General features: G+C 38.2%; 4 protein-coding genes across 13 annotated transcripts in view; all 4 read left to right on the top strand.

Moving 5' to 3' along the window:
- Positions 1 to 4,064, top strand: part of shc1 (SHC (Src homology 2 domain containing) transforming protein 1) — a 32,084-nt gene extending 28,020 nt beyond the window's left edge. For all 6 annotated transcript variants that reach the window (XM_055209934.2, XM_073872086.1, XM_055209932.2 and 3 more), the window contains 2 exons: positions 866 to 1,101; positions 1,238 to 4,064. In XM_055209934.2, coding sequence (XP_055065909.2) covers positions 866 to 1,101; positions 1,238 to 1,366 — 365 coding nt within the window. In that variant the 3' untranslated portion in view covers positions 1,367 to 4,064. The remainder of the gene's footprint in view (positions 1 to 865; positions 1,102 to 1,237) is intronic.
- A 147-nt stretch (positions 4,065 to 4,211) lies between these two features.
- Positions 4,212 to 5,360, top strand: lenep (lens epithelial protein). Its single transcript, XM_055209940.2, has 2 exons — positions 4,212 to 4,919; positions 5,183 to 5,360. The coding sequence occupies exon 1, from the start codon at positions 4,524 to 4,526 to the stop codon at positions 4,911 to 4,913; it is 390 nt and encodes a 129-aa protein (XP_055065915.2). The 5' UTR covers positions 4,212 to 4,523; the 3' UTR covers positions 4,914 to 4,919; positions 5,183 to 5,360.
- Positions 5,361 to 5,520: 160 nt separating this feature from the next.
- On the top strand, positions 5,521 to 17,737 carry pbxip1b (pre-B-cell leukemia homeobox interacting protein 1b). Of its 5 annotated transcripts, none has more exons than XM_055209928.2 (10): positions 5,521 to 5,676; positions 7,304 to 7,385; positions 7,504 to 7,707; positions 9,627 to 9,930; positions 11,801 to 12,040; positions 12,717 to 12,740; positions 13,368 to 13,411; positions 13,495 to 13,611; positions 13,738 to 14,005; positions 15,086 to 17,737. In XM_055209928.2, the coding sequence occupies exons 2-10, from the start codon at positions 7,329 to 7,331 to the stop codon at positions 16,504 to 16,506; spliced, it is 2,679 nt and encodes an 892-aa protein (XP_055065903.2). In that variant the 5' UTR covers positions 5,521 to 5,676; positions 7,304 to 7,328; the 3' UTR covers positions 16,507 to 17,737. The 5 variants fall into 5 exon arrangements, with proteins under 5 accessions (XP_055065903.2, XP_055065902.2, XP_055065901.2 ...); XM_055209927.2 differs by having other exon boundaries at positions 7,304 to 7,391; positions 13,371 to 13,411; XM_055209926.2 differs by having other exon boundaries at positions 7,304 to 7,391.
- Positions 17,738 to 17,882: 145 nt separating this feature from the next.
- LOC129447952 (toll-like receptor 12) lies at positions 17,883 to 22,722 on the top strand. The gene has a single exon (XM_055209931.2). The coding sequence runs from the start codon at positions 20,359 to 20,361 to the stop codon at positions 22,711 to 22,713; it is 2,355 nt and encodes a 784-aa protein (XP_055065906.2). The 5' UTR covers positions 17,883 to 20,358; the 3' UTR covers positions 22,714 to 22,722.
- The last annotated feature ends 463 nt before the right edge of the window (positions 22,723 to 23,185 follow it).

Below are 23,185 nucleotides of genomic sequence, written 5' to 3'. Positions count from 1 at the left end.
AGCTTAAAGGGACACTCCACTTTTTTTTAAATATGCTCATTTTTCAGCTCCCCTAGACTTAAAAATTTGATTCTTACCGTTTTGGAATCAATTCAGCTGATCTCCGGGTCTGGCGGTACCACTTTTAGCATAGCTTAGCATAATCCATAGAATCTGATTAGTCGATTAGCATCGCGGCTAAAAAACCCCCAAAGATTTTCGATATTTTTTCTATTTAAAACTTGACTCTTCTGTAGTAACATTGTGTATTTAAGACTGACGGAAAATCAAAAGTTGCGATTTTCTAAGCAGATATGGCTAGGAACCATACTCTCATTCTGGCGTAATAATCAAGGACTTTGCTGCCGTAACATGGCTGCAGCAGGCGCAATGATATCACGCAGCAGCCAAAAATAGTCCCCTCAGTATCTTTCAATGGCAGGGGACTATTTTCGGGCACTGTGTAATATCATTGCGCCTCCTGCAGCCATGTTACGGCAGCAAAGTCCTTGATTATTACGCCAGAATGAGAGTATAGTTCCTAGCCATATCTGCATAGAAAATTACAACTTTTAATTTTCCGTCAATCTTAGTTCACGATGTAACCACAGAAGAGTCAAGTTTAAATAGGATAAATATTGAAACTCTTTGGTTAGTTTTTTAGGTGCGATGCTAATCGACTAATTAGATTTTATGGATTGTGCTAAGCTATGCTTAAAGTGGTAGCACCAGACCCGGAGATCAGCTGAATGGATTCCAAAACCGTAAGAATTAAATGTTTAACTCTAGGGGAGCTGAAAAATTTAAGTTCTCACCATGAATATAGCCATTTATGCTAGAATGGCATTAGGAATAATAAAAAAATAAAATCTCTCCCTTTCTCCAGAACCATTTGATGATGCTTTAGGAGTGTCAGGTGCTGTGGCGCCCCCTCTGGCAGAGCAACTGCAGAATGAGCCCTGGTTCCATGGGCCTCTAAGTCGGAGACAAGCTGAAAGGCTTTTGACCAAGGATGGAGACTTCCTGGTGCGGGAGTCAGGCACCACACCAGGCCAGTACGTCCTTACTGGACAGCAAGGCGGTCAACCCAAACACCTGCTTCTAGTGGATCCAGAAGGCGTGGTAAGTAAGAGGATGGCAAAGGTGAACAAGAGAAGGATGTAGAAGACATGGTTAAAACTGTTCTTCAACACATCATTAGTTTATTCTTATATAATATATAATGATCTTTTAACATTAGGTTTCTGTGATTTTGTAGGTACGCACCAAAGATCACCGATTCGAGAGCGTTAGTCACTTGATTAGCTATCACATGGACAACAGGCTACCAATCATCTCAGCAGGAAGTGAGGTGTGTCTGCAGCAGCCAGTTGAGCGCCGAATTTGAGAGAAACTTGATTTCTTCTCCACCTTGCTTAAAGAGAAAACATCTATGTTTCACACTTTTTCACCAGACTTTTTTTTTTAAAAGGACTGTTTTTTCATCTGGGAGTATAAGCTAATTATAGCAAAGTCATAGAAAAAAAGAAACACATGATTTTTACTTGCATCAACTTCGAACCATGACATTTTAAAGCGATGCAATCATTGTACTCAAAAGACTTACAATAAAAAAATAAGGGTGAGACGACTAAAAAAGAAAATTAACCAGTAATAGATGTGACATCACATCCTCAACATAATATCATGTCTTTAAAACAGAGGTGCACCTGTAACTATGGCAACAGACTTGGGCATTCATGGAGTCTAGAGATGATGTACTAAAATCACAGTACCTTTGTAGCACTAAAAAATATCACATCCAAAGACCCGAGACTGCTTCATATAGATGATTCGTTTTCAGAGCTCTTTTGTTTTTGAAGATGCAGTCGATTTGTGAATCCTTGGATTGTTGGATGAATATGCAAAATCAATACAAAGCTCACTCTACACTTACAGACCTAACACCTCTGTTTCGCCATTAAACGAATATGGAATATTACTTCGGAAGAGCTCCCGACAGGGAATAACGCTCCGAGTTGCCTCTTATTCTCACTCTGAAAATGCCCTTTACAGAATCCTGATGTGATCCTGGGAACGATTAGGAATTTTGGCCATTTGGGAACACCCCTGAACGTATGTGAAAGCTTTAGCAGCATGCACAGGTGCTGTGTGGAATTTTCCTTATGCAAACAAGCAGAAGCTGGGAGGGACTTATCCCATGCTTTGTAAGGTATATTGCAGATATACTCGATTACTTTTAAAAGGGATGTTCATTCTCCCCTTAAAATCATCCTGGGAGTAAAAAGGAGAGAATGGATGCGGATATAAGTATATAATCTACCAAGGAAAAATGGGCTGAACTGTAAAGATTGAGAAAGACTTGTTGTACACTGAGTATGATGACTGGATAAGATGAAAGAGATTTGTATTTAAGCCTTCTTATGATGTCATTTTAACCAAGAATTTGGAAATTTGTTGCAATGATGTCTTTTCTTGAAGAGCAGACGTCATCATTGGTTTTATTCTTCGTGCATTGGAAAAATGAGAGCAGAGACTATATTTTTCTTTTTTGACTTTTCTTGTGGCTGTTTCTTCTCTGTTCGCATTGACAATCGATCTTCATGTGTAGTGAAGTATCTGTAGATTCTGTACAAGCCTTTAGTCACAAGACAAAGTAAAAAATGTGCGTGTTCTGGACATGCTTCAAACATTCACTATGATCACATTGTCATTTGACTGCATTTGAATATTGCATATTTTGGGTGTGGCAGGATTGCTTGACTTTACTTGCCTGTCAAACTATGATGGCCTTCATTCTGTTGAAAATAAGCACTCCAAATGATTTCTGATGGTTGTAGCTTTTTCGCAGCCACAAAGGACGGTTTCTGTAAAAACCACAACCAGGAAGAGGAAGGACACAGTTCTTCCTTTATTTGTTTTTGGTTTATTTTTATTTGTTCTGGATTGTGCCTTTTCACTTAACTCAGACACCTAAATCTAACACGGTTCGCCTTTTCTTTTTTGTATGGACCTGACAGTTTTTTTCTGATACAAATCTGCAAAAATGACACGTTGAGGTTTAATACACATTTGGGGAAACCATCTTAATTTTCCCTCTGCACGCTCTTTGCCTTGCTGTTATAATGTTCTCTTAGTTTAGTGCTGATCTGTGGTTTAAATAAAACTTCTCAGTATCAAGTTAAGTCAGTTATTAAACTGTTTCTTATTGGTGACACTGGTGGAAAGCAATGCTTAACACCACATAAGACAACTTGTAAATAAGCTTTACATATGCTGATAGCTATGTAGTTTATGTCTGTAAGTATATCGTGATTCACAGTGTAAATCTGTCTAATGAATCTGTAGGGAGTTAGCGGATTTATAGTAGATTGTACTGGGTCACGCATCATGAAGATAACAGAAAACATAGGTGTAGGATTTCACAATGTCAACAGTAACCACACTGTAATCATAATAGTTTTTTTCACACAGCTGCCACAAGTCTATAGAAATGATGATGTGCTTAGTCACATATACAAAGACCCTTAACAGGCCATACAAGGATGCTTTATAAATTTGAAAATGATACCAAATGGCTTTATTTTATGTGATCAGCCCTCACTTTAATTTGAAATTTAGCCTATGCTTATAGCATATAAAGAATGGTTTGGTTTTCTGTTTGATGTGCTGATGGTAAGACTATTGGACTGGTCAGTTATTTTTCTATTCGGTATGTTTATGAGAGTATTTGTGTATGAAAACATACAGTATGTATGGAGGGCTGAAACATCTTTAATTATTGGGCTTTTGTGGCTCTTGCTCACCACTGAACTGTTTCTCATTTTCATATTTCACAGCGGCCTTTTGTTGCATGGAATCACTTCCTGTTATTGTGGTAATGGTGACTTTTGTGCTGTGATTGGTTGGTTGCTATTTTAAGCCAAAGGCTTTTTTTTGTTTATATAAATATAAAGTTGTTTTTTTTTACATGTTTTTGATTGTTTAATAATCCTTTTTCTGTTGATGTTCTTTGGGAAAACATAAATGTTTACACCTGTATCTTAAACAATAGATTATATAAATACATATATCATTCACCTCTCCTTCTGCGTTTAATTTGACCGGTTGCCTTGTTTAGCACAAAGTTTTTTCAATTATACAACCCACAATTCTTTGATCAGCTCAGAGAATGATTAAGCCTATACATATATTTAAAAATAAATGATATTCATGGCCCCAAGCATGCCAGTTTACTGTAATAAGGTTTGATATCAGATTCTTATTGTTGTAATGGATAAATCCATTAAGCATTGTTTTCACATTGACCATATCATTGCAAAAGAATCAACTTCCAGAAGCAACAGGGTGAGAATAAAAAAACAAAATGTCTGTTTGTGTGTGCATGTGCACCAGAACGAAAATATTTTGACACAACCATTCAGGATCTTTCAGTTAACAGTAGAGGAATTAGAGATGAACAATAGATAGGATGTGAACAGTTAGCTGGCATTTTCCAGAGCTGAATAAAACCTATTTTACACCATCACTGGGGCCACATATCCATGCTTCACCAGCCCAGAGCAAGCAGTCTGATTCGACTGGACACTCCAGATTCATTTTACACCATTCCTTTAAAGAAAAGTGAAGATAAAGTGGATACCCACAGCACGCAACAAACAGGGTCCCGGCCTGCTCTACTAAACATATTGCCTTCCAGTGTTGTTCACGTTCTCCAGTCGACTGTGGCGCGTGGAAGCAATATGCACCCACAGCGCCCGTTTACCCAGGCCATGCCCTCTTCACTGGGCCGAAATTTGAGAGATGCGGCCCTGGGGATGGGCCATGGCAAGAATCTGCTGGGTGGAAATGTGGCCTTTGGGGTTGTCCAGTCTCTTAAAGAGTGCCTTTACTTACTGCTTTGTTGCTGGTGTATCAAAGAAATCCTGGACTAAAAAAAGGTACAAAATTACGTTTTTTTCTTTTTAAGGATGATTACATACCAAGCAGCCACCTGTAAAGTATGTCAGCTTTTTAAATATTACGAAAATTAAAGTAATGCATACTATAGAAATACATTGTTTCTGTTAAGAAGATTGTAACAAAGACTAATGTTAAAGCTTGACCTTGTTTTGAAATGTCTCCAGTTTTTGTATGTTACCACTAGGTGGAGTTAAGACAATATAGCTCAGGTAACTAACGTTACCTTCTCCTCCTATTTCAGAGCCAGTGGAGTAGCAAATGTTTCATCACAGCTGTGTTAATACAGACAGCAGTCCTGAATCCAGATCGTTATACCAATGCACACTTTCTGGCTAAATGTAATAAACATTTTAGATTTTTTGTGCAATAAATGTTGATGCTCTTATTAAAACATACGTGTTGGAACCTTTCTTATGAATTTACCCTTTCTAATGACCGAAATAATAAGTGTCATTTGAAATGCAGCAAGCAAGCGACACATGCAGCTCATTTTCATGTCACCTGCGTGCGTCTGTCACAAAAGTTCGCTCACAATGGGAGGGAAAGGGACGCTGTGATTGGGCAGAACTCAGCGTGTGGGCGGGACACCGCTGAACGCCAAGTGTTGATTGGCGGTGGGAATCTTCAGGGACCAGAGATGTGACGGCAAAACTGCACGCTCGAGTTTGCAACTTTGCATAAGACACGAGAGAGAGTGGTGTGTAAAGCAATATTACAGGCGAGAAGGGTTTTCAGGTAGGGCTGTGTTTGATGCTGTATATTTTGACGTTGTTTGTGTTTAATCAAAACTTCCGTTTGTGAAACTTCTACGCTTGTGTCTTTGTATTTCCGGCATGTGCTTTATGTAAACGGCGAGTCGGACATTATTTGCTTGCTGTCTTTAACGGAACACTCCCCTTTTGACAACTGTCTGCTCTAAATGTCAACATATGCTAACATACTTGCTAACATAAGTAAAACAAATATGGCATAAAGTACAGGATTTAGTCGCATAGTACTATCTTTGTGGCGTTGTTGTCATTAAGTGAGGAAATGTTTCCTTGTATGGTAATTTATTTCAGAGGAAGATGAGGAGAGATAAGCGTGACAATGACAAACGAATAAAGCTTTCCCATGCGTATTAAAATAGCCTTGTATTAATGCTATAAAATGTACCATGGTAACCAACGTTTCCACTGAAACACCATATGATTGTTGCTACTGTTATAATAATAATATCGTCATTATTTTTCTTTGGATCAGAATTACGTCAGTGTGGGACCTTCTTCACACTATTCATTTTAATTCATATTATTTTTAATATAATTGTTTTTTATTCAGAGGAAACTACCATAATGAATACATAGTGGCCTTCTTACAACGTATTAAAGTGATGTTTCCTCTGCATACTGATATAATTCACTATTATCTTAATACCAAACATCTTTCACACTAATTTCATACACATTTAAGAGCACCCTGTGCCTTTCTGTGTTATTTTTAGCTTTTGCTATTTCAGACCTTCATTTGTATCCTCACATCTCTCGTGGCTCATGGCTACATTCAAAAAATCTCTCTGAGGAGACACATTATTAGCAGACCCAAATTACTGGGAAAGTATAAAGATCCTTAGAGAGTGAACTGTGTCACAAAGTGTTACATCGGTTATTAGACAACTTTGATTTTTGAAATTTGCTTACATTTTTTAGCTCATATGCTTGCATGGTTCATGCACGATGCACTTAATTTCCAGAGGTACTGAATAGTCATTTTATTATCGAAAATGCTAGAAACTTCTGAATAGCATACGATTAATGACCGAATCAACAGTCTTTGACCCAGTTGGATAAGTAACCCACATCTGTCTTTGTTTTCTCACTGGTATCCTACAGTAGTTGTAAGCTGTATTGCTTTGTTTTATTCAGTGCTCTCACTGTGAATGTAAATCTTCCAATCTCCTCTTTCATTAATGCCGTTAGTGCCGTTTCTCTTGGCTGACATCCTTAGTTACACAGTTCTTTGCCAAAGCATTTAGCCGCCCGGATACCCATAATGTAACCAATGAAACACCAAGCTAATACTAATGAAGTGAAAACAAACTCATTGCACCTCCAGCTTTTGTTGGGACTCTCTCAGTCTCTGCTTTTCTCTATAGGGGAGTCACTATCGTTACTCATGTTTAATTTAAATAAGGACTTACACATACATAAACAACTACCTTTTAATGTCTGATTTAAACTGCTTTACAACTATACATTGCTGAAAAGGCAGTACAGTAGTCCTCTTCTCTTACATGCGAATGTTTCAAGCTTTTTGTCATCACAAAATAAATAATACATTATGTATGTTGTATAAACAAAGCTTTTGACTTTGTGCTTTTCAGTTGCTGGACTGAGCCACTGGGGGCAATGTCTGCAAACAGCAACGGTGCCAGTGGCAACAGCTGGACTCTTCTTACCCCGGAGGTAAAGGTTTGTGTTGTGGATGGAAAATGTCTGTGGTTTGAAAATAAATTGAGTGGAGGTTTGTTTGACAGAGACAGATAAGGTAATAAATAATGGTCTCTCTTTCCATATACACCAGGCTGGAGTTGAGAATGTGGGTTCAGTAGCTAATGGGACTAAGGCTGAGGGGGATCCAGCCTGTTTAACAGCACGTAAGCCCTCAACAGGGGACGACACCGATTTGGTGAAAAACCCCACTGAAGCGCCATTGCCGAAACAATGTGACTCTGTTCAAGGCCATGAGTCAGAGGACACAAAGCAAATTCATCCTCCAGAGTCTCAGGTGCCTTAACTAATAAATACTGATTCGTAAAAATATCACAGAAGTTTTATGCAAATCTGTAATGGAAACCACGCTAATGATGACCACATAAAAATGTGGGATTTAAATTTAAGGGGCGGTTTCCCAGAAAGGGCTTATGCTAGTCCCAGACTATAATGCATGTTTGAACTGCCTTAACTTCAAAACACCTTGAAGTGACATCATATATCTTTTGTATCAATTGTTTTGTCTCAAGATGCACACCGGTATTGTTTTTTGTAAGTTTTTTTTAAACTACTTTTTTTAATATAACTAAGGCCTAGTCCTAGGTTAATCAAAACCCTGTCTGGGAAACTGCCGCTTAATGTTGAAATGAAACTTTAAAGGAAAACGCCACAGTTTTTCAATATTTTACTGTGTTTTTACATACCTATCTATGCACTTAATCTTTGTACAGCGCGTCGGGAATATGTTAGCATTTAGCCTAGCCCCATTCATTCCTTACGATCCAAATAGGGGTAAATTTAGAAGTCACCAAACACTTCGGCTGTGTCCGAAAACTCAAGGCAGTGACTCGTTGCCTCGCTGCCTCATGAGGAAATGACTTCGGAGGCATGAAGGCAGCTCAGAGAAAGACTTTCGGACACACTTCAAAGGCAACGTGTTTGAAATATAAACAGAGAGCGCCTTTGTGATAACTAATCGCATATTTGAAAACTACAATACTAATTTCTCGCAAGAAATGCAATTAAAAGGTGTAAAAAGTGAAAACCTACCTTTATTTACACAAAATTTGTGCTCCAGTTGTTTCCTGGTCGCCATTTTATTTTTTCGAACTCGACCAGGCTCGACCAATCACATTCTTATTGTACGCCCATGCATAGGTATCTCAGGAGACAGGAAGTAAACCTAACATTGAATTCGGACATGCCTTGATGCCTTCCTGCCTTGGAAAGCTGCCTGAGAAGGCAGCAATTAAGAGTTTTCGGACGCAGCCTTCATGTTTTCCCTATTAGACTGCGCGCCGAGGTCGAAGTGCTGCAAACTAAGTGCTCTTCCGCCATACAATATAGTTTTCATTTTTATACGCTTAGAAAATCGCCACGTTTTGTTTTGTGCCACCATACTTGTTTAACTACTCATGTAACAGTCTTTAAATAGGGAAAACGTGGAAGTGTTTGGTGGATTCTAAATTCATCCCTGTTTGGATCCTAAGGAATGAATGGGGCTAGGCTAAATGCCAACACATTTACGACGCGCTGCACAAAGATTAAGTGCACGCATTGAAAAAAGATAGTTATGTATTAATTTGTTAATTAAGTTGAGGTAAGAACATAGTAAAATATTGAAAAACATTGGTGTTGAAAACTATTGAAAAAAGGGATAGTTAGCCCAAAAATGTAAATTCTGTCATCATTTACTTGTTACAAACGTACAAACCTGTATAAATTTCTTTGTTCTGATGAACACAAAGAAAGATATTTAGAGAAATGTTTGTAACCAAACCATTTGTAGACCCCATTTACTTCCATAGTATTCTTTTCCCCTACTTTGGAAGTGAATGGGGTCCACAAAGGTTTGGTTACAAACGTTCCTCAAAATATCTTCTTTCGTGTTTATCAGAACAAAGAAATTTATACTGGTTTGTAACAACATTAGGGTGTGGAAATTATGACAGAATTTAAATTTTTGGGTGAACTATCCCTTTCAACTGATAGTTTAAACAAAATGTTTTGTTATTAATTTACATTTTTAAATAAGACTGAGCAAATTTGTGACATTGACCACTTATTTGCACAAAAGTTAAGATACTTAGGTTAAGGCACACAAGATGCTCTTTGTAGCATTTTTGTATCATGTTGAAATAATGCTTTTGTGTCTTCTAAACAGATGATTTTTCTAAACTGTAATCAAATTTTGATCTACTAAATGTTTACCAGGTTAAACCTTCAGAGACACAGGATCAAGCAGAACTAAATGCAGCAGAAGTTCATGAAGACCCCACCTCTGTCAGTGGCACTGTTGAGGATCTCAGCTCCTGGACCCCTGACCACCAGGAACAAGGTGCCTTTACAGGTCATTCAGAGAGCCAAGAATCTCCCGGCACTGATGTTGACTCGTACTCTGACTCATACACGCATATAAGCTCCACCTCTGGATCAAGCACACATCCTGCTTCAGTTTGTCAAGGAAAGGGATTCTCTAAATCAGAGGAATCTCATCTAAAGAAGACCAGAACAGAAGGTAAACAATTATATTTGCATTTCCAAACTAGCCAGATGCATGTGTGTACACTGTAATTATGTGAATTATTCAAATCAGACGTGTTCATGAACAATCATTCTCAGCAATCAATTATAAGCCAATCCGTCCCTTTACCATCATTATCAAAAGACAGTATTTGGTTAAAGAGACACTCCATTTTTGTTGAAAATATGCAAATTTTCCAGCTCCCTTGAAGTTAAACAATTGATTTGAACTGTTTTGGAATTTGTTCAGCCGATCTCCGGGTCTGGCGCTACCACTTTTAGCATAGCTTAGCATAATCAATTGAATCTGATTAGACCGTTAGCATCTCACTCAAAAATATTTCCTATTTAAAACTTGACTCTTCTGTAGTTACATTGTGTACTAAAAGTTGCGATTTTCTAGTCAGATATGGCTATGAACTATAGTCTCATTCTGGTGTAATAATCAAGGACTTTGCTGCAGTAACATGGCTGCAGTGCCCAAAAATAGCCCCCTGCTATTGAAAGTTACTACGGGGACTATTTTGGCTGCTGCGTAAATCATTGCACCTCCTGCAGCCATGTTACAGCGGCAAAGTCCTTGATTGACAGTTCCTATTTGTATAAATCACTTTTGCTACTACAGTATATTGGTTTTAAAAATGTCAAGCATGAAAATGTAAAAATTGCTTAAATTTACTTTTTTCCCACCAGACATTGAAAAACAAAGTCTGGAGTAAATGGGAACATTAATTTAAAAACTTTTACTTATCATTTAACACTTTTTGTAACATAATTAAAAAAATTTGTCCTAAAAAATCTCATTACCGCAACAGTCAGAAAACATCAACACTGACATATTTTCAAAATGACATGACAAACCTGAAAGAACATAATTTGGAGATTCTGCACATGCATTTAAAATCAAAAGTATTATGCTTCTATTAATTAAATTAACATTTAATAAGCATCTGTTGCGGTAATGATAATCAAAATGTTGTGTAAGCATTCTGACAAGACAATATTTCAAATTAACTGTAAAAAAATGATCTTACCTGGTAGCCATCTTGAAGAAACTGAAAAATCAAACTTTATTAAAATTCTGTATGTGTGCTTAAACTGTTCTCAAAAATTGTTGCGGAGGATGAGAACATCAGGCATGGACACATCATTTTCCTAATTTTTCTTCATTATTATTATACATGAATATTCAGTAAATATTTTTTCTGTCATCTAAAGTAGTCTAGCAAAACATCCATTTATTTTTTTCTTAATATTTTTGTGTTAATTTGATTAAATTACAACATAACGCATGTTCAAACACAGCCGGACACATTGCGATAATGAGAATTTCTGCAGAAAATTAGATAAAATTTCCAATTATAAATTCTTATGTTGAAATCACACATTGTGCAAGGTGGAACACAGTATTGTGTTAATTCTGATGCTTTTTAATATTACTATATTACACATTTTAAAGCTAAAATCATTAGTGCCGTGGTGTTTCAATGGTTTCGTGAGAATCACCCATATGCACATTAGAAAATTATTTATTTCTTTTAAGACATACAATCATTGTAGTTTCATTCTTACCTTGAAATGTAACGGTTGCTTTTCTGAAATTAAACCCAAAATATTAAACCTTGATGATGTATGGGGTCAACCAATGCGACTTCCGGAGAACGCACCCGAAATCCTGTTCGGGACGTCTCCGGCGGAACTGCCACCCTAATCAAAAGTCCAACTTGAACTGCTGTATACAAAAATAATAACATAGCTGCTGTACTATCGAGCTGTAACTAGACAGTTTCTGTTTTAGTTCATGTGAAATGGGTTTGTTTTGATTGCCTAATCATGCTATTTATAACTGATGAATATTATTGTAGATTTCAAGCCGGATGTAAAACTGTCTGAAGCAAAAGAGAAGGAAGGAGATGGTTTACGGAAGAGAAAGATCACCCACGTGGGTTCTTTGGACCAGGGCAAGGCCGAGGCAGAGGATGACGAAGAGGGGGAGGAGGAAGACTTTCAAATGCCACAAAGAGAGGAAGAAAAGGTCTTTTCTTTAAACAAGTGCATCTTCGCAGCTGTCATTCTGTTAGGTCTAGGAACAATTTTCTTCTCTGGTGAGTAAGACTCATAATACAGACATTTATACTGACACTTTAAAAAAAATATTATGTATGTTCTTGAATCACACTTAATGCAATTATTATTATTTTTTAATTTCTACAATTTTGCATGAACTAGTACACACAGTAATCTAGTTTAGAAGAAATAAGTGTGATATAAAGTAGTTGACACATTTATTAGGATTCTTATAAACAATTTTGCCCACAGCACAAACTGGTAGCATATATAGACCCCTTTAAGGTTTGTAAACGTTGAATGACTATCGGTGCACGCGCAGCATGGGGTCAAACTGTTCATACCATTTAGGCTTTCTCGTTTAATCTAACAGGGCTGAAAAATTATGACTTACCTGAAATGAAGTGAGCACTACAAACACAAGCCTCTATGATCTTTGCATTGTCCCAGTCTGCACGTTTAATTGCCTGCAGCCACAGATGTTGTATTTTTTGTTTTTGAGATTCTGCAGGAATCCCAAAAAACCTAACGGCAGACCTGGTGCGATTTTCAAAGCACCGCCTGTGATGTGAACTGTGAAGGGGTCTATAGTATGTCTCCATGTGCATTATATCATAAAGGGTCACGTGACAAAGGGCACTGTAAATTTGTAGTGGTCTGTATCAGAGAGTGGACTTGAATTTGTGTCTGAGACTGAGGTGTGTTATTCCACAGGTGTGCTCATGGACTCGGATGATGGTAGGAGAAGAAAGAGTGTTTTTGATGTTGAAAGATTAATGAAATGAAATGCTTTGGGTTATTTGCTGGTAAATGGTTAATGCATGTGCCTTTATTTTTCTAACCGTGTGCTGAATATGAATTCATCATCACTCACTGCGTGTCTTTTGGTGCTCTACTCAAAATATTTTAAATTGATTTACTTAATAATTACTCAGTATTTATAAAATATTTTAAAACTATATGCTATGTGGATTTGATGCAGTATGTATTTATATTATAAGAACATACTATTTAATAACTAATACATTTATAAAAACACTATTTTTAATGTAATAAAAACTTCAGATGTATCTGTTGTTCAGCATTTGACATTAAAGAAAATTAAACAACAGTGAATGAAAGATCATATTAGATCATACTGAAGTGAATAATGCCCATCACTGCTGGAGCAGCATGCCATGTGATCCTTCAGTCTCTAAATTAAAGATTGCTGGCTCACTGTCTGTATTGAATGCTATATGTAAAATGCTTTATGTCAGTCCTGAACTTTCCCATTTTCATCCCATTGTGTTCAGTTGACCATGTGTGATTATGTGCTATGGTGTGATTTTAATATTACTTGATCTCTCGACTTTCTCCTCTTAGAAGGTGATGTTGACGTTAAAGAGTTTAAAGATCCAGCAAATAAGGTCAGGTTTTCTCATGGCTGTTTACTTTTATTTGTCATGTTTAGATGTAAATTAAATATTAAATATGTGCTTGTGTGTGACAGGAGTGGTTGAATCCTGAAGTCTCCAGTGACACACCTGTTGGTTATGAGCCTCCAGATATTTTAAGCAAACAGGCAATTGATGATCAACAAATATTGGCATTGCAGGCACAGCTTGAGGTACAATCTTGTACAGATCTGTTCATGCATACATTTATAACCTTTTTGTTTTCTGTTTCTGACCATTAAAACACCTACTGTACCTGATATGATGTTTTTTGAATGTTTTTTCATTTGTGAACTCAGCAACATCAAGGTGAACTGAAAACAGTGCAGCGTCTGGCAGAGGAGGGAGAGAAAGAGCGTATGAAGAGAGAAGAGCTGGAGAAAGACTATCAGTTGATCAAAGAAGAGCTAGACAGACTGCCTGCTCTTCAGAAAGAGCTGGAGCAAGCGAACGAGAGAATGAAAGAAGAAAGTGAGAGAGCAAAGAAAGACCTGGAGGCTCTGCCATCACTGCACAGAGAGTTGGAGCATCTAAGAACTAAAGTTTCAGAGCTTACACAGAGCACAGGTGAACAACACATACCCACTTTACTACTAATCTAGTGGGTTTTACATTTTGCAAACTTTTAATACTTTTTTGCTTTTCTCATGAAAGATATCATTTGCAATTTTCCTCACACATGCACTTAAAGAGTATTCCATTTTCTTAAAAGAAAAATCCAGATAATTTACTCACCACCATGTCATCCAAAATGTTGATGTCTTTCTTTGTTCAGTCGAGAAGAAATTATGTTTTTTGAGGAAAACATTGCAGGATTTTTCTCATTTTAATGGACTTTAATAGACACCAACAATTAACACTTAACTCAACACGTAACAGTTTTTTTCAACAGAGTTTCAAAGAACTATAAACAATCCCAAACGAGGCATAAGGGTCTTATCTAGCAAAACGATTGTCATTTTTGACAACAAAAACAACAAATATACACCTTTAAACCACAACTTCTCCTCTAGATCCGGTCCAGCGCGACCTCATGTAAATGCGTAGTGACGTAGGGAGGTCACGTGTTACATATATAAAACGCACATTTGCGGACCATTTTAAACAATAAACTGCCACAAAGACATTAATTAGTATCAGTTGACATACAAAAACGTAGGAACGGTCCTCTTTCTCAACACTTGTAAACACTGGGGCGGAGTTTCGCGTTCGTCTTCTGTGACCTCTTGAAGTATTGCGTGGGGTCACCTGGCGCATCACGACCGGATCTCGACGAGAAGTTGTGCTTTAAAAGTGTATATTTGTTATTTTTATTGTCAAAAATGACAATCGTTTTGCTAGATAAGACCCTTATGCCTCGTTTGGGATTGTTTATAGTTCTTTGAAACTCTGTTGAAAAAAACTGTTACGTGTTGAGTTAAGTGTTAATTGTTGGTGTCTATTAAAGTCCATTAAAATGAGAAAAATCCTGCAATGTTTTCCTCAAAAAACATAATTTCTTCTCGACTGAACAAAGAAAGACATCAACATTTTGGATAACATGGTGGTGAGTAAATTATCTGGATTTTTCTTATAAGAAAATGGTATAATCCTTTAAGAGACAAGAAAATTACCTCATACATTTTTTTCATTTTGGTTGTTTTCCAGTGAGGGCAGAACCTGCACATCCTGTTGCCACCTCTGGGATGCCCTCTAGTGGAGACATCAGGAATGAAGCACCCATAGAACCACAGGATTCAAAGAATGTGAAGTATTGGGACAAAAAAAGTGTGAAGAAAGAGAAAGAAAAAGAATTGAAGAAGAACAAAGGCGGAAAGAAAGATGGTAAGAAAAGTAATGAGAGAGAGACTGGGGAAGAACATGCTAAAGAAAAGAAAGATTGGAAAAAAGATAAAAGCAACCCAGAAGAAGGAAAATCAGGAAAGACCAAAGAGTGGAAAGATGAGAACGTGTGGAAAAAAGACAAAAACAGAGGGGATGTTAAAATGGGAAAGGAAAATAAGGACGCCTTTAAAGAGTGGGATGAGAAAAAGGGAGGTAAAGAACAGAAAAAGATGAAAAAGGGTAAACATCAAGGACAGGATGAAAGTATGAAAGATGATAAAGACTGGAAGGATACTGGGAACAAAAAAGTAAAAGAGGACAAAGAAAAGGAATGGAAACAGAGAGGGGAGAGGAAAGATTGGAAAAAGGAATGGAAAAAGAATGACAAACCGAGTGGCTGGAAAGAGGAAAAGAAAGAATGGAAGGAGAAAGATATAGGAGAAGAGGAAAAGGAGTGGAGAAATAGCAAAAGCAAGGGAAAATTGAATGATAAAACCGAGAAAAAATGGAAAGGAGGAGAGAAAGAATTTCACAAAGGGTTTGCAGAAAAGGAAATTGAGGAAAATCATTGGACCGGAAAGAAGAAGGAGCGGTCAACAGATTGGAAAATAGATGAACATAAGAGTGATAAAAAGAACAAGGCACACCACCATAAATATGAAAAAAGTCACAATGAGAAGGTGAAACGAAACAAAGATGACAAGGAACGGAGCAACAGCGAGAAACACAAGCATGGACATTCAGACCAGACGTCTTCTCATCACCACAATGACCAGAGGCAACACAATGGAGGACACCATGACTACTGGTCCAGACAAAGGCAGAAGATCCAACACAATTCCAGAAAGAGTAAGGCATGCAACGGTGTGACAGAATGTGCTCATGTGGAGGGGCTTTCTCCTGTCAGCCAGCACAACTTCGAGATCTTGCTCCAGAGCTACCTGAAGAAGATCCAGACTCCTGAGGACCAAACCTCTGGGAAAGAAGAGCTTAGTAAACTGGTCAGGGAGTTCTTCACAGACGGAGTGTTTGCTCATGATCAGATTCCCTTCAGCGAGTTTGTGGAAGATGTGGCGGACATTCTGGAGGACATGGCTGATGGAGAAGAAAGCGATGAAGAGGACAGCGCAGAAGATGATGATGATGCTGACGAGGAGATGGAGGAATTTGAAAGGGAGGCGATGGAGATGTTTGCTCTTCCAGAGGAGACTGGGAAGAAAAAGAGCAGAAAAGCGAGAGGTTGAAAGTTTTCGTTAAAGAATAAAGGGTGTATTAAATGTTTAGAAACATCTGGTGTTGTAATGTAAGGAGTGCCATTTCTAAAAAGCGTGTAGCATATCTATATTGATCTGTTTAGTATATCAGTAAGGCTATGCATTTGTAATACTACTGGTAAACCACTGGTTTAAGTCTTTAATATTAAAGGTGTTTTTGTTCACATTTCATTTTTGTTTGACTTTATTTTGAAATGTTACTCAACCTGCCCAATTGACACAACTGCACATTGAATGTCAACTGTTTTGTCGTCCGAGGATAAGAACCAAATACCGACAGAGGCATTGCACAAAGAGTGTTTTTATGGGACTGATCTGCTGATGTTGTCTTTATGGTACAGCAGTTTAATGTTACAAGTCCTGGCACAAATTTAAAATGTATTTGAGTACATTAATCAGAATAGCGTAGTTTATTGTAAGTTTGAGAGTTACAAACTAATCCGCCCAGGTCTAATTTGTAATGCTATGCATTTTCTTTTTCATTTCTAGTAGTTCATACATGTTGTTTTTTTAAGACGATACTTGGCTAATACATTGCATACAAATACTGAATATAATTGTTTTGAGAATATGTTTGAGTGTTTGTTTGTTATGCTCATCATATGTTAATTTTTTTTATTATTTTGACCTAGTGTGTTTGATTTGATTTGACTGAGTTTCATTGTTTACTACTGTTATTTAAAAGATTCTGTAAAGAATATGTTTAGTAAATAATATGCCTATGTTGACCTGACCTTTTTAATTGAGGAGAAATGCTGTAACCAAACAAATCCTTGAATGAAAATGCAAGTTCATCTTTCCTTTTGTGCAGGTCAGTATATGAATGAAGATTGCCTTTTGTGTGTAATTAAATACAAATATCAGTTCAGGAGTCCCTATAGCATCTATCAAACAAATATACATTGTCAGACAAAACTTGTCTCTTGTCAACATCTTTGTCTGGCTTTTACAGTTCCATTGCTGGGTCGATCAATCCACTATATTGAAGGTACTTTTAGAGGTAGATGTTCGCACAAAGCACTAAATTCTAATGTGTGTGGTTTTTTTAGTTCAACACTGATTAATTGTATGTTAAAAGAAATGTGTATTTTCTATGTGTTAGCTGGTTAATCTCTGATATGTGCCATGTATTGCAACTGGGATGCAAATAGTTTTTGTCTTTTTTGCTTTGAAACCTTCACAGAATAAACAAATGGACACAGTTATGCATTCTGTGTTTCTTTACACACTTTCCTTTCTTTAGACAGGAAATCTTACAATTTCAAGTAGCTGTAGGTGGCTTATTGTCAAGTGACCCACAGAGATTGCTCATGCCAATTTTCATGCTTGTTTCACCAAATAAACCACTATGGCCCTGTCCCAAATGGCACACTCCGGACTTGTTGTCCTCCTCAGAGTCCACACTTTGATGACATCATGTAGTGCAGACTTTAGAGACCCTTGATGGGTGCACCGGAGTCATATTTTGGGACAGACTTGAGCGGCATGCTGGAAATAGTAAGAGAAGTTGCTCGTCAGTGTGAACTCCTTCCTTCCATCGTCTGATTGGTCTGATTACTCTTTCGCAAGGACGTCTGGGTTGGTAAAGTGCGCGAAGCCTGCTGCAGTGCAGGCTTCGCCGAAGACCGTATCAAGGGGGCAAAGGGGACGCTGATGAGCACACTTCGAAATGACAGATGGGATACCCTACGGATTCGTAGACTAAGCGAGAACGCGCAATTTAAGGCCACAAGACCGAAAGTCCATATGAAGTGCGCCATTTGGGACAGGGCCAATATCACTTAACTACTCCACTAAGGTGTCGGCCATCTTGAAAAATGGCCGCCATCTTGAAATTTCAAGTTGCTCTGACAATTTTCTTGGCAAGTGACCCATGGAGACTGCTCATGCCAATTGTCACACTTGTATCATAAACTGAACGATTCTGCCAAACATAAGCACTTAGCCGCTCCACTACAAGGCTTGTTTGAGCTGCAGCTTGCCTCGCCTGAAATATAGGCGAGAATAGGTGGCAACAGTGAGGGGAAGAGTGAAAAAAGTGCAGGCAAGCCGGACACTTCATGAATCTTACGGTGTTGTGGACTGCAAAGTCAGCAATGGAAGAGATTGCGTTCTCGTATTTTATCGCGGATTAAAAAGATGCAATTGAAATACCAACAAATGCATTTACATTAAGATGTTTATAAGGAGAATCAACAAAGGTGAACTTTACTGGAAAAGGCTACTTAGTAAATGTTGGGATGTAAGTCTAGTGCTAAAACAAATTAGTTTCTGTGTGAAATATAAACAGCTTACAGAACAAATAATTCAACACCAATACAAAAGTTTAAAGGAATTCATTAAAACGGTAAATGTCATAAGTCAAGAACAAGTTAAATAAATATTAAAACTATTTAGAATTAAGAAGTCATCAGCTGACATCCCTGGGCCAATGAGCATTAAGCTTGGCTGCGTTCGAAACCGCATACTGTTCAGTAGGTACTGAATGAGATGAAGTACTTACTGACTGTTAAAAGAGTAGGTACTGTATAATATGAATCCTAGTAGTATGAATGCGATTTGGACATACTACATCCGCCATGTTGATACATCACGTGACATACGTTGTCATCACGTCGTGTCATACCAGCGCGAAGACGGCCGCATCGCTGCTTTCGCCTTTTTTCTTCGTTGCATAACTCAGCTTGTGGGGCATCATGGAATAGTGAAGTGTCCATCGTATGCACGCTTTGAAATCTAACCAGAAATAGTACGTCATCTGGGTACTTTTTGCATACTGTTTTTGGAATACTACGTATTCGGACATACTACTCGCCCCATATACTGCTTTTCGCCTACTATATTGTATGATAGTAGGTGGTTTCGAACACAGCACTTCCAGCAGTGTCATCCGTCTTTTCCCATTGTGCTTTTCGTCAACACAGTGGGTGGAGAGCAACTGCGTCCGACTGCAGAATCCGACGATAACGCCTCGCCATCGCGAGAGTTTTTGGGCACACGTCAACGTGACATCAGAGCAAGTCAGTCCTATATAGTGTCGGACACTTTCCTTACCAGTATGCATCTCGTGACGTCCACCAGTGATTGATTTTGCGCAGAATTTGCAAAGAGCCTATTCAGATAGCGAGATACTTCCTGGCTCCCGCGTCACCCTGGCTGCGTTCCAATACAGTTTTAGACACACACTCGAAAACTTCCCTGAACACTTCCTCTCAGGGGAATTCCTGTTGCCATTTGGAAGTGCGTCCCTCTTCATCTAGTGGACGAGGGAAGTTTATATGGACAGACCCTCGCTCCCTTGAGCGAGTCTACTTCATATGTACACTTCAGGCATCTCCATATACCACAGTGGAGCAACGACGTACATCGAGTGAACGAGACTGACGGAAGTTAGCAAGGGAAGGTCATAAAAAACGAACTGGAACGCAGGGCAAGTCTTTGTCATTAACCCTCACCATTGGTTGAATTTGATATACACATTCAGACGCACTTACCCCTGGAAGCGTCCACAAAGTGTCACCGCATTAATTCAGACTCATAAAAACAAATCCTTTTTATGCCAATTTAATGTAACAGCTAAAATAATGTCCTGCTTAGTATCTGATAAGACAAATTGCTGAGGGTTTAGAGAGACCAAAAGAGGTGGGACTTGGATTTCAGTTCTATATATTTAGCTAAAAAGTCCCCTGTGAAAGAAGAAGTGAGAGAAAGATAAGTGTCAGAACAAGCAGGATGATAAAGCTTCAGAGCATCACACTAACAGTTTGAAGAAACCAAGGAAATTTGTTTGTTTATACAGCTGGATTTAGAAGATTCTACACTATGGGTGTGTATGGATCAAATGGCTTGTCTTTGTGCTGGGTCTGGAGATTTGCATTGTGTTTGAGTACCTGCAATATCTTGTTTGCTCTTATAAATAAACAGTGCTTTACCATCGAGGAACATCTTCTCAGAGACATGCCCAAGACAGCACACTGTCACGGTTATTCAGGAAAGGGTTTCTACGCAGACTGCAACATTACTGACCTACGCAAAGATCTTTCAGAGGTCACCCCACAGGTTAGATCACTTTGTATCTCCGGTGACATCAAAAGCATACCTGCCAATGCCTTTGCAAACTTTCCTAATTTAGAAGTTCTTGAAATTAATGGGTATAACTTGATGAGTATCAGGAATGGTGCTTTTTCAGGTCTTACAAACCTGAAGTATTTGTGGATGCTATTCACTGATGGAGAAGAGTGTAGTTCTGTCGCCATGGACAGCCTTGCATTAGCTGGTTTGGCTAATTTAGAGGAACTGACACTGATAGGTGTTAAGTTAGCAAATGTATCAAGCAGTCTATTTGATCCATTGATGAAGGTTAATAAATTAAAATTGTCCAGGATTTGTGAACAGGACCTTGGTGTTGTTTTTTGTTACCTTTCCATTGGGATGTCCCATCTGAAGGATCTAGAGGTGACAGACAGTTTTATTTCAACTATCACAGACAATGGATGCCCAGATGGGTCAAGGACATGGCCATCGAATGTTCTTGCTGGAATTCAGAATCTTGACTTAACAGGAAACCCAATCAAAGTCATACAAGCCCACTCGTTATTAGCGTTCCAGAACCTCTCCAGTTTAATAATGGAGTTTAGAGGAGAATGGCTGGGCAAAATTTGGGAATCTGGGATCGGACAAGTCGGTGATTTGTGTTTGAGGGGTCATGTGATGTATAAATACTCTACAAATGTCAGTGAGTTGTGTCACCTCATCTCCCGCCTCAGTCCTCATTCCCTCAGCTTCCTTTACATAAAAATTGACAGATGGACGGCAGAGGATTTAAAGGATTGTGGCACAAAATTGAGAGAGTTAGATTTTGAAAATTCAGAGGTGATTGACATGGACTTTGGCTTCTGGAAAGGAAAACCAGAGATACAGACACTGATGATGGCCGATATGAAGTTAAAAGAAGCTCCATTTTGTGATGCTGCAAATGGAACTTTATGGTCCTTAAAAACACTTGACCTCTCTAGAAACTTAATGACAGATGTTAAAGGAGACCAGTTTGCTTGTATGCCTCTTCTTGAAAAACTTGTGTTGAGCAATAACGCCATTAAAACACTGATGCCTCATGCTTTTCGAGGTTTTCAACATTTGAAAATTCTTAATCTTGGAACAAACAATATCTCACAGCTTAGTCTAAAAGATTTCAGATACTTGAAGTCTTTGGAGATCCTCCTCATTAATGACAACATTATCAAAAATATTGAGGATGGGACCTTTCGCTACCAGCAGGAGCTTCGTGAATTGGAATTTGGCAAATTGGAATATGTTTACACATTGCATCTGGATAAGATTTTTACTCGATTTCCACCGAAAATGCAGCGCCTAAATATTGATGCGCATTATGGAACAACTTTTTATGAGGATTTGTATGCGACACCGCCCGAGGGGATGTTTGATCTGGAGTTAATTGGAGACAGATTGGCATTTTTAAACTGTAATAGCTCTGTTTACAGAGCTGTTCGAGAGCTAAAGGTCACTTGTAGTTTTATAATATGCGTAAGTGACTTCATGATACCTTATTTCCCAAACCTGGAATCATTCGAGATGGTCAAAAACTCAGAAACACCTTTTATGAAGTACGGGGCAATTAACATTCTGCACCGTCTGAAGCGTCTCAAGCTTATCAACCTGCATTTCATAAATCATACAGATGCTGAAATTGCCTTCCAGAACCTGAGGCAACTCCAGATCCTTGTACTGGTAAACTGCCGTCTCAGCTTCCTGACCAAGAGTATGTTCAAAGACCTGATATCTCTGCAGCTGTTGCGTCTCTACAGCGACAGTCCTCTAGTCCTGGTTGATGGCCTGTTCGATGTTTTGCCAGCACTATCAGTCTTTGTTTTGGATAAAGTGAACTTCCAGTGTGATTGTGAAAGCGCATGGATTCTTGACTGGGCGGACAGCACCAAACAAGTGCAGGTGATCTACGCACAAAAGCAGGAATGTACCTGGTACTATCAGAAACGCAACTTTTTGGCAACCATGGAGAAGTTGTGTCAGACTGATACGCAGTTTATGTGCTTTGTAGCCACTGCTACCACTATTTGTTTGATGATGTTCCTGGCAGTGGGATATCACTTCACTCCCTGGCCCACCGTGATCCTCTATTTCCTCCTTTTATGGGACTAATCTGCTGATGTTGTCTTAATGGTACAACAATTTAATGTTACAAGTTCTGGCACAAATTTAAAATGTATATGACTGGGTATATTAATCAGAGTAGCGTAGTTTTATAATAAGTTTGAGAGTTACAAACTAATCCCCCAGGTCTAATTTGTAGTGCTATGCATTTTCTCTTTCATTTTCAGTAGTTCACACATGTTTGTTTTTTTATGATATACTTGCCTAATACATTGCATACAAATACTGAATGTAATTGTTTTGAGAATATGTTTGAGTGTTTGTTTTGTTAAGCCCATCCTGCTTAAATTATTTTGACCCAGTGTGTTTGATTTGACTGCGTTTTTATTGTTTACTACTGTTATTTAAAAGATTCTGTAAAGAATATGTTTAGTAAATAATATGCATGTTGACCTGACTTTTTTAATTGAGGAGAAATGCTGTAACCAAACAAATCCTTGAATGAAAATGCAAGTTCATC

This window comes from Misgurnus anguillicaudatus, chromosome 10, assembly GCF_027580225.2.
Source record: "Misgurnus anguillicaudatus chromosome 10, ASM2758022v2, whole genome shotgun sequence".
NCBI classification, from domain to species: Eukaryota; Metazoa; Chordata; class Actinopteri; order Cypriniformes; family Cobitidae; genus Misgurnus; species Misgurnus anguillicaudatus.
Note: the sequence above shows the minus strand (reverse complement) of the source record. Positions and strands in the feature narration are given on the sequence as shown.